This window comes from Carassius carassius, chromosome 43 (genome assembly GCF_963082965.1).
Source record: "Carassius carassius chromosome 43, fCarCar2.1, whole genome shotgun sequence".
In the NCBI taxonomy this organism is placed as follows: Eukaryota; Metazoa; Chordata; class Actinopteri; order Cypriniformes; family Cyprinidae; genus Carassius; species Carassius carassius.
The window spans coordinates 6,306,485-6,316,696 of NC_081797.1; the positions used below are offsets into that span (position 1 = coordinate 6,306,485).

Consider the following 10,212-nt stretch of genomic DNA (forward strand, 5'->3'; position numbering starts at 1 on the left):
TGATGGCTAATGGCACCACATGAATGCAAACAGCTACGCTCTTAATAAGCAACTATTGTAAGCTTTGACATGAAAATATGACTTAATCAGAATACATGGCCATCTTAGAAAAGATAGATTTTTTGCCCACAGAAGGTGATTTTTTTTTTACTGTAGCATCTTACTGGGAAAGCTACAACTTGTTATGCTTTGTTAGCAGTGGTAACTACTATTTTGATTATTTTTTTTCACCTTCATGTTGTTCCTATTCCATCCCAATCCCATTTGACTTTAGAATCACAGATGATTGGATGTTCATTTTTAATCTCCATTTTGAAGTTTAATAGTATGAATCATCGTCCAATTTTATTGTAAAGTGCAGCTTGGACATTTAGGGAAATGCCTCCTTTTGTATTCTATGGAAGAAAGAAAGTTATACAGGTTTGCAGCGAGATTAGGGTGAGTAAATGATAACAGACTTGCAATCTGATTTTGTGATTTGTTCCTTTAAATAATGCAGTACAAAACATTAATGAGTCAAAAACATGCACACATTTAACCTCCATTATGATCAATAAAATGCAATATATTGGCTTTGGTTTTCAGGCCCTCGAGGAATCTTTGCGAAGGATGAAAGAGCACTTGTAAAAACTGTTATTTTCAATGACTTTTCAAATTTTAGCTTTTATAATTTGGCCAAAAGCAAACTGTCTTTTGCATAAAAATCACTTTCCGTTCCTTTATTACTCTAAATAATGAGGTTTTATTTACTTCTCTCTCTGTACGCCCATTTAAATAACTTGAATTTAAATAATAAATTTTCATATTTATGTCTGTTGTATTATATGGGTCATTATACTGTATGATTGTTGTTGTCTATATCAACACAGTAAAAGATTGCATCAGCTCTTCATTGTCAAAGTTATTATATATAGGGCACAATGGTGGACATGTTGTAGTATGACCTACACTGTACATTATTTATAAAGTTTATGCTTTGTTTGGTTTGTAGAAGTTGCGGCTCTCAGATGAGACAGGCCACACAATGCTTGCAGGCACTTGGTGACTGTTTAATGACTAGACTGTCAGATCCCGCACCAAGAAGTCTAGACAGAATAGCACCAATTACGGCACAATAACTCTTCTGCAAAAACACCCTTGATTTTTTTATCAATGAACAAGTCTCTTTAATTCATATTTGCCAATGACACCAACACTGTTCATAGAGGCACTGCAACAGAGCCCACTTGTAGAGATAATGCTCATTATAGTGACATCCTAGTTTAGGTAATTTGCCCAAAAAGACTACAAGAAACAAACTTGTCTCAATGGAAATCTAAAACTGTAAAATGCAGTTGGACTATATCCTATACTTGCTATGCTTTTCCAACTTTTGAATACACTGTAAAGGACATTTTAGTCAAGCACCCTTGAGTAGATGGTTGTCAGCTCTCTTTTAATGGATTCCCCTGATCAGATGTGTTTTAACGACATCTGTTTTTCTATATAGAGAGGGACCAAATAGCAGAGCTGCAGCATGTTGGCTTGGACCACCTGCTGGAGATGAGTTTCAGAGAGCGCTGGGGGAAAACAGCAGGGGGATGCGTTAGTTTGTATCCATGTGGCTTGTACTGACACGTGTTTATGATGCAGACTGTGCATGTGTGTTTGTGTGTCAAAAATACTTGGTTCATGTTGTATACTATAGTTTCTGTGTGCTGATCTTATGTCTATGATGTCTCATATTCGTGTAAATGTGTGTATAAAAGTTTACTTTGAAAACAGTTTACTAAATATGACAAAATATCCCTTTAAAGGATGTCTTGATTTTTATATATATTTTAATGGTTGGGGTTCGTCTGTATGCTAATTATAATTAAAACAATAGGATTGTACTATATTTTGATGGCCCCCTTTAGAAATTCTGTTTACTAAAGGTAACTACGTCAACTAACTCTCAGTAGAGTATTAGCAGACTGTTAAGTTAGTCAACATGTACACGCTAAATTACTTATATTCAGTAGAATGTCTGTTTGAGGGTCTATAGTGCTAGCAGGTATTATGTAGACAGTCTACTAATATTCTAATGACTGGTAGTTTACGAGCATCTCAGTATGTGTTGTGTGTTAATGGAACTAAATATCATTAATCCTTTTAATGAAAATAAGGAAAATAACATAAAAAAAAAAATATATATATATATAAGTTTATTCTATAAATATATTTAGAATAAACATTGATGATTTAGTTCTCTCGAGACTGCAGTCATTTACCTCTGTCTATTTTTATCCTTCTTTATAAAGAGTCACAAAAATGCAGTGCATTTTCTTTTGTCAGTCTATGGTTCTACTTTTTTAAATGAACCTGTTCTCGGATTTCAACCCTAGTAAAGGGTTTGTTCAATTCCCTAAGCCTAAGCAATAAACTGTACTAATACTGATGCTTGATTCAACAAAGCTAATGATCTAGCAGATGAAAAACAACTCATGGGTGGGTTTATGTGAAGAGGAAACCTCAAAATAAAACCTCCAGCAATGCCGCCTGCAAAAACCTTTCTATTTGTGCTGGCTAATGTTGCTGCGTCCTTCAGGAAAAGACCAAATAGTACAGACGACTCTCCATGTGAGAGAATAAATCTTTGTCGCCATTCAGTCCTTACGTCCTCTCTATCTTCTGGGACTTTCCGACTAAGAGGGGGGTCAAACATCACTTCAAAACAATCACTATAAAGCATAACATATCGAGCACAGAGTACGAGGTCAATATCACAGACCCTGCAGAACACCTCATTGTTATTGCCTGACCGATGAAACATCTGCTTGCGCTTTACATGCAGCACACTAATCTTTGTACAAACAGAAAACACAGATACGGTCTAACAGAGTTTGAGGAGGAGAGCACCTGTGTGTCTATCTATCTATCAAAAGTATTAAAACACGCATATGTATAATATAAATGCATGTGATTACTTATTTTACTACTTTAATATCAACATGGTATCCTTCACAAAGCACAGTTTGAGAACCACTGCTGTCTATCCATCTTAACTCACTGAATCCATTCTGCAGAAAAATCTGTGCTTCAAATACATAAAGTCTGTTTGTGCCTGTTCATTAGTACTAGCAAGGATTTTTTTTTTATCATAGTATTCAAGATTCACTGCCATCACAGCTGTGAGATGACACATTACTGATCACAGTTACTAATCTCTCCAATCTCTTTGACATGCAAAGTTACTTACAGTCAACAGAATGTCTACAGAGGACCATAAAAATAAAATTCTATCAACAATAGAAGTCTATGTCCTCATTAGGTATCTTAGTAAAAGTGTGTGTGTGTGTATGTATGTGTGCTTGTGTGTGACTGTGGTTAGCATTACCCCCACCCCCCTTCCCGGGACCTACTATCTCAGGTGCTAAAATGTGGCGGTTAAGGACCCCACAGAGAGGTATATATATGGAGAGACACAGTGTTTTATAGGAGCCCCAATTGACTGAGATCCAGCCAGGCACTCTTAGATAGAGAGCCTGGAAGACATCCGCACTCAAAAACGCACTAGGCCTCCCCTGTGCCCCCATGCAGAAAGGCCCCAGGAGAGAATTTGCCAGCTGAGACTCAAAAACAAGGTAGGACAACCCAGCTGACTGACAGACTGAATGCTCTCAGCTGTTTCTATGTATGCGTGTCTCAATAGTTCACTTCAGAGTTCATAGCTGGAGACCCAGGGTGCAAACACAAGCTGAGAGGGAGAAAAAGAAAAAAAGAGAGAGAGAGAGAGAGAGGGAAAGAGAGAAAATGCCAGCATGTACTCACCATGGGAGTGTTATGGTAAGCGTTTGTTGATTTATTGATCAGGAAAGAGGACCGTTTTATGTTCTCGCGGATGGGATAAGAGTGGAGCGTTACATCTTGACACAGTTGTTTTGAGAGTCTGCAAGGGTTTGACAGCTACTATTAGTCCGAGTGATGTGACTTCTGAGGTAGTCCTTGTTTTTATTTGTATGTTTATGCAGATAACCACACTTGGGGAGTGACATGGTTGAAACACAGGATAGAATCTGATTCATAGGGAAAGGCTGGCATTACAATTCGCCTTCATCAGACTTCAGACAGTGGCTGTGTATCATAAGACTTGCCTTTCTATCTTTCTCTCGAGTAATCCATTAAATGCCAGCTTGCTCCTCCATGGAATTAAACTTTGGGTTCAGCACAGTAAATGCCTATTATAACTGATTGACAGCCCTAGAGGTGTCCATTTAGCAAACTCTTGGTACCTGAGAAAGATAAGGGGCAAAAAATTAAACGAAAGATGAGGGATAGAAAAAAGGACATGGTGGGTCCCTGAGCAGGAGTGTTAGGGAGGAGAGAAATAAGTTTTCGGCAGCAGATCGATTTCTGAATGCTTGTCTCATGCATTTTACAGAGGTGCTAAATGCCACTTATGGTATAATGCTGTATTCTGGGTCAGATCAAAGCTCTCCCATTTGGGCTAGGATTTCAAGGCCGCTTTTAATAAACTAGACTTGTAGACCTAAGTAAATCTTCCTGATTGTGTTACAGCCTTGGAAATAACGTTGTTTTGCTGTTCTTTTGTGGATTTGTATGCCTGACGCCCAACCCCCCCCCCCCCCCCCCCACCATTTTCTATCACACCTAAGAATATTCCTTGGCAGCAACAAGCTAATCTCATAGTCTCATGAACGCTTGTTTCATAAAGAATTAACCTTATTCCTTCTCACTTTCTTTTCTCGTTCTTGAAAGCAGCTGAGACTAAGCTGACGCCATGGAGAAAGGCAGGTGGAGTTCTGAAGATGCCCCCAGAGCCTCCATGCCTGACGAACTGTCACATCCTAAGTTTTCGGAATGGAAATTTAAGCTCTTTCGGGTCAAGTCCATGGAGAAGGCCCCTCTGCCTAATGAAACACCGGTGGAGAAGGAAAACCAGCCTGAGATAGCAATTGAGGTGGCAGGCTCTCCAGGCAGTGTTATGAAGCTCTGTTTTGGAGGGAAGAGTAAGGAAAACATGGAGAGTGCTCGAGGGAGAGTGGACCTTAAGCTGCAGGAAATTGATACACATATGAGTCTTCTCAGGTGAGTCTAATAATAATATTGAGTCAACTGTGTGAATTCTGAATGTTGTTTTAACTTGTGCACATTTGAAACATGACAAGATAAATTTACTTGTGTGTTTTGCAGATGCCTGTGTCGGCTTTGTGGTCTTTCAGTACGGAAGACTAAAGGTCCATCACATGAAGTCCAGGGAGACTTGGAAGTGTCCAGTCGGTGTGCCTTGCGTAGGATGGGCTGCAAGTTTCTGACCTGGCCGGAAGTGATCTTGAAGGTCTTCAAGGTGGATGTAACAACCGACATGGAGACGGTGCATCCATCTTTGTTTTGTCACAGATGCTGGACTGCTGCCATGAGGGGAGGAGGTTTCTGTTCTTTCACTAGGACCCAGATCCCAGACTGGAAGCCCCACACCTCCAACTGTGACCTCTGCTTCCCTAAGAAGAGCTCTTTTCAGCGAATAGGAAGGAAGCGGGCTAAACCACTTAAAAGTGCACACAGCCTTCCAAAGAGAATCAAAAGGGACTCCTCAGAATTCTCAGGGGCCAATAGAGTGTGGAGACAGACCACAGATAATACTGTGGGATCAGGTGGGAAAGAATGGTTAAAACTATCAGTTCAGAGAGGACAGTGGGTAAAGAATATCACACAATGCCAGAAGGACCATCTGAGCACTAAGCTCATCCCCACAGAAGTCCCAGCAGACTTCATACATGCTGTTACTTGCCAAGTATGTGATCATCTGCTTTCTGACCCTGTCCAGTCACCATGTAGACACCTGTTCTGTCGGATCTGCATCCTAAGATACAGTCGTGCTTTGGGCCCAAACTGTCCCACTTGTAACCAACATCTAAATCCATCCCACCTGACCAGGCCAGCCAAATTCTTCCTTGCCACCCTCAACTCTCTCCCTCTACTCTGCCCCAGAGAAGGATGCAGTGACTGGGTCCGTTTAGACTCCTTTAGAGAACACTGCCTTAACCACTACCATGAAAAAGAGTCTCAAGAAGAACAAACACCTTCAGACCAGAATATCGATGGTTACTTGCCGGTCAACAAAGGTGGGCGTCCTCGACAGCATCTTTTGTCACTCACCCGTCGGGCTCAAAAGCACAGGCTGAGAGACTTGAAGAACCAGGTGAAGGTTTTTGCTGAAAAGGAAGAAGGAGGGGATGTGAAGTCAGTCTGTTTGACGCTCTTCCTTCTGGCGTTGAGAGCTGGGAATGAACACAAACAAGCAGATGAACTGGAAGCTATGATGCAAGGTACTGCCAAGAAACATATCACCCACAATATGTGACTGTCAAATCAGTCGTTGTCAGACAAATACAACTAGAATGAACAGATAATGCATCATTGACTTACTCACATAAGCTTGGGAGCCACCAAGAATAAGAATATATAAAATTTTTACAATCTAATATATGGCATCATTATTTGTTTTTTTCTAGAATGAACTTGTCTAATTTTCACTGCCTGACTGCAGATAATTGTACTCATTTTTCATAGAACAACAGCTTTAACATGTAATTTTACACAATTATGTTCACATTTACTACCTGCAATAGATGCACAAAATGAATTGAACACGTCCACAAGGTTATCTACACAACAAAAATTAATGAATTCTTTTCTTACATGCATCACAGTCAATTTAAATAGAATAATCACCACTTTACTGAATGTGTGTGTGTGTGTGTATGTGCACATGTGAGACTCAATACACAATAACAATTCTTGTAAAGAGCCTATTAGGATGAAAACAACATCAGTAGCCCTTGTATCTGCAAATGACATAGATGCTGTCTTCAGCCCCAGGGGAACAGGGCCCAGCTGGTGTTTTCATCATCAGCCAATAGATCAGTATTTCCAGCCCAGCTGAGTCACCTCTCTTCTAACTTAAACATTAATAATCTTGTTTATCTAGAACAATTAATACATATCACAATCTGCAATTACAATCAGAATTCCAGATATGCTGGCGCTCATTTGATAGTTCTCTGAAATCAGTCCACAAACACACATAGGCACATAATCACACATTCAGGCTCACGATCTTTGAGTTTATTCTGTATAAACAGTTATATGAATTCAATCTTCTGATTCTATCTCACACAGTTTTGTTTTCCTTCTGTATTCTCTTTCAGGCAGGGGATTTGGGCTGCATCCTGCAGTGTGTTTGGCTATAAGGGTAAACACCTTCCTCAGCTGCAGTCAGTACCACAAGATGTACCGCACTGTAAAGGCCACTAGTGGTCGCCAGATATTCCAGCCCCTCCACACTCTACGTAATGCCGAGAAAGAGCTTCTTCCTGGGTTCCACCAGTTTGAGTGGCAGCCAGCTTTAAAAAATGTTTCCAGCTCCTGGGATGTGGGCATCATTGATGGTCTCTCTGGTTGGACAACCTCTGTTGATGATGTCCCTGCGGACACGATCTCCAGAAGATTCCGTTACGATGTGGCACTGGTTTCTGCATTAAAAGATTTGGAGGAGGACATAATGGAAGGACTGAGAGAGAGGGAGCTGGATGACAGCATATGCACCTCTGGTTTTACCGTTGTGGTGAAAGAATCATGTGATGGTATGGGAGATGTCAGTGAGAAGCATGGATGTGGTCCAGCGGTTCCTGAGAAGGCAGTGAGGTTTTCCTTCACAATCATGTCCATCTCCATCAGAGCTGAGGGTGAAGATGATGGCATCACCATCTTTCAGGAACAAAAGCCAAACTCTGAGCTCTCTTGCAGACCTTTGTGTCTCATGTTTGTGGATGAGTCCGACCATGAGACCCTGACGGCCATCTTAGGACCTGTGGTAGCAGAGCGGAAAGCCATGATGGAAAGTCGGCTTATTTTATCAGTTGGTGGTCTGCTACGATCCTTTAGGTTCTTCTTCCGAGGCACAGGCTACGATGAGAAGATGGTTCGTGAAATGGAAGGCCTAGAAGCATCAGGCTCCACTTATATATGCACACTCTGCGACTCAACCCGAGCTGAAGCGTCTCAGAACATGGTGCTACATTCCATCACACGTAGCCACGATGAAAATCTTGAGCGCTATGAGATCTGGAGGACAAATCCTTTCTCAGAGTCTGCTGATGAGCTCCGTGACCGGGTCAAAGGTGTTTCTGCCAAGCCTTTCCTGGAGACCCAGCCTACTCTAGATGCCCTGCACTGTGATATTGGCAATGCTACTGAATTCTACAAGATCTTTCAGGATGAGATTGGCGAAGTCTACCAGAAGAGCAATCCGAGTCGAGAGGAACGCCGCCGTTGGCGGTCAGCCCTGGACAAACAGCTAAGAAAGAAGCTGAAACTCAAACCTGTGATGAGAATGAATGGAAACTATGCTCGTCGGCTGATGACCCGTGAAGCTGTGGAGGTGGTCTGTGAGCTGGTTCCCTCTGAGGAACGGCGTGAGGCACTACAAAAACTGATGGACCTCTACATCCAGATGAAGCCTGTGTGGCGTTCCACCTGTCCCTCCCGAGACTGCCCTGTCCAACTCTGTCAATATAGCTACAACTCTCAGCAATTTGCTGATCTGCTTTCCACCACATTTAAGTACCGCTATGATGGAAAAATCACCAACTACCTCCACAAGACTCTGGCTCATGTTCCTGAGATTGTTGAGAGAGATGGGTCTATTGGAGCATGGGCCAGTGAAGGCAATGAGTCTGGGAACAAGCTGTTCAGGCGCTTTCGGAAGATGAATGCAAGGCAGTCCAAAACATTTGAACTTGAAGATGTACTTAAACATCACTGGCTGTACACCTCCAAGTATCTTCAGAAGTTTATGGAGGCTCACAAGAATTCAGCAAAAGCAATGCAGGCCACAATCAACCCAGAAGAGACCCCAGATGAAGTTGATATGGCTCTTGAAGTCCCAGATGTTTGAGCGTTTCTTTGATCGACTTTCTTTAATGGACCCTTTTTCTTTTTAATGAAAATATTGTTAAGTAATTGATTTTATTTCTTGAGATGAGATTTAATATCAAGTATAATGGCTTAATTAATCACCTCACTATTTTTTTTTGAAGCCAGTGCATAAACGTGGGATAAATTGTTTTATGGCAGAGATAAAATTGTATGGGCAGTCTTTTTTTCTCCCCAGCTTTTGGAGGCAAATTGTCTGTGTTTTATCTCTTGCTGCTTGTGAAATATGAGGGATTTTATTGTATTGCTAGGTTGTGACACCTTCACGAATTCATACAGAAGGGTTATTTATGAAAACGTATGAGGGAGTTGTAAGTCACTGAAATTGTGTTACAGGAGCCCCACATTTACGATGGCTATATTAATATATCACACAGGACAAATACAAAATGCAATTAGAAAACTCAAATTGTCTCCTTTGCAAAAGGTCTTAAGAAAAAGGGGTTATTTTAGCAGTGCAGTATTTTGATGGTTTTCAACTGGTCCACAAATGACTATGAACACCCATAGACACTATGCTACAGCATTTGCACATTTACATACATTTACCCCATAATCTACCTCAGTCTTCAATCTTACAGGTCCCACAGGACATTTGCACCATGCAGCTCACACAAACACATTTTCAAATATTCTGGAAGAAATTAGCATGTGTTTTACGACATAGCATCTATTGACTATTGTTAGAATTTCTTTATTGCTACTGTATATGTTACAGTTTAGAGATGTGTTGGCTATTCACTTAAACTTGTACCTCATTTTATTAATTACATTTCTCTTATTTTGTTTAATAGTATCACTGTGTTTATTGTGCTCTCTTAAACTGAGAGGTTTTTGGTGATTTACTTTACAAATGTATTTAATTTTCTTTTCCAGCTGATTGGTTTCTTTGTGAATTGATTTAACTGGTTTCTTTGTGTCTTTTTTTTGCTTTCTTTGATTCATCATACAACAATTTCAAATGCTAATATGTCATGTAATCTCAAGTGACTATTTAAATTGTGTTTAAATTTCTTTATGTTCTTTTTTATTTGAAATAAAAATGTTCTGTAGACTTGCACAAAGGCACTTGTAATGTTCTTGACCCATCATTATTTTTTTCTTTCATTTTGCAAGAGCATTACAGTGATTGTTGTCCATGAATTCATACTTTGTCTTTTTTAAAAGATTGAGTATAAATGTTTTGTAATAAATTACATTTGATTTCTTTTCCTTTTGGGAAATAATAAAAAT

General features: G+C 40.2%; 1 protein-coding gene across 1 annotated transcript; it reads left to right on the plus strand.

Annotated features, from left to right (window-relative positions):
- The first annotated feature begins 3,469 nt into the window (after nucleotides 1-3,469).
- rag1 (recombination activating 1) lies at nucleotides 3,470-10,109 on the plus strand. Its single transcript, XM_059536062.1, has 4 exons — nucleotides 3,470-3,605; nucleotides 4,744-5,070; nucleotides 5,176-6,311; nucleotides 7,194-10,109. The coding sequence occupies exons 2-4, from the start codon at nucleotides 4,763-4,765 to the stop codon at nucleotides 8,939-8,941; spliced, it is 3,192 nt and encodes a 1,063-aa protein (XP_059392045.1). The 5' UTR covers nucleotides 3,470-3,605; nucleotides 4,744-4,762; the 3' UTR covers nucleotides 8,942-10,109.
- Nucleotides 10,110-10,212: the final 103 nt, after the last annotated feature.

Bases quoted from the DNA above. Each gene is read 5' to 3' on its own strand.
- rag1 (XM_059536062.1), top strand. From the start codon at position 4,763: ATGGAGAAAGGCAGGTGGAGTTCTGAAGATGCCCCCAGAGCCTCCATG. The intron at 5,071-5,175 runs GTGAGTCTAATA...TGTGTTTTGCAG, and splicing joins ACACATATGAGTCTTCTCAG to ATGCCTGTGTCGGCTTTGTG. The intron at 6,312-7,193 runs GTACTGCCAAGA...ATTCTCTTTCAG, and splicing joins ACTGGAAGCTATGATGCAAG to GCAGGGGATTTGGGCTGCAT.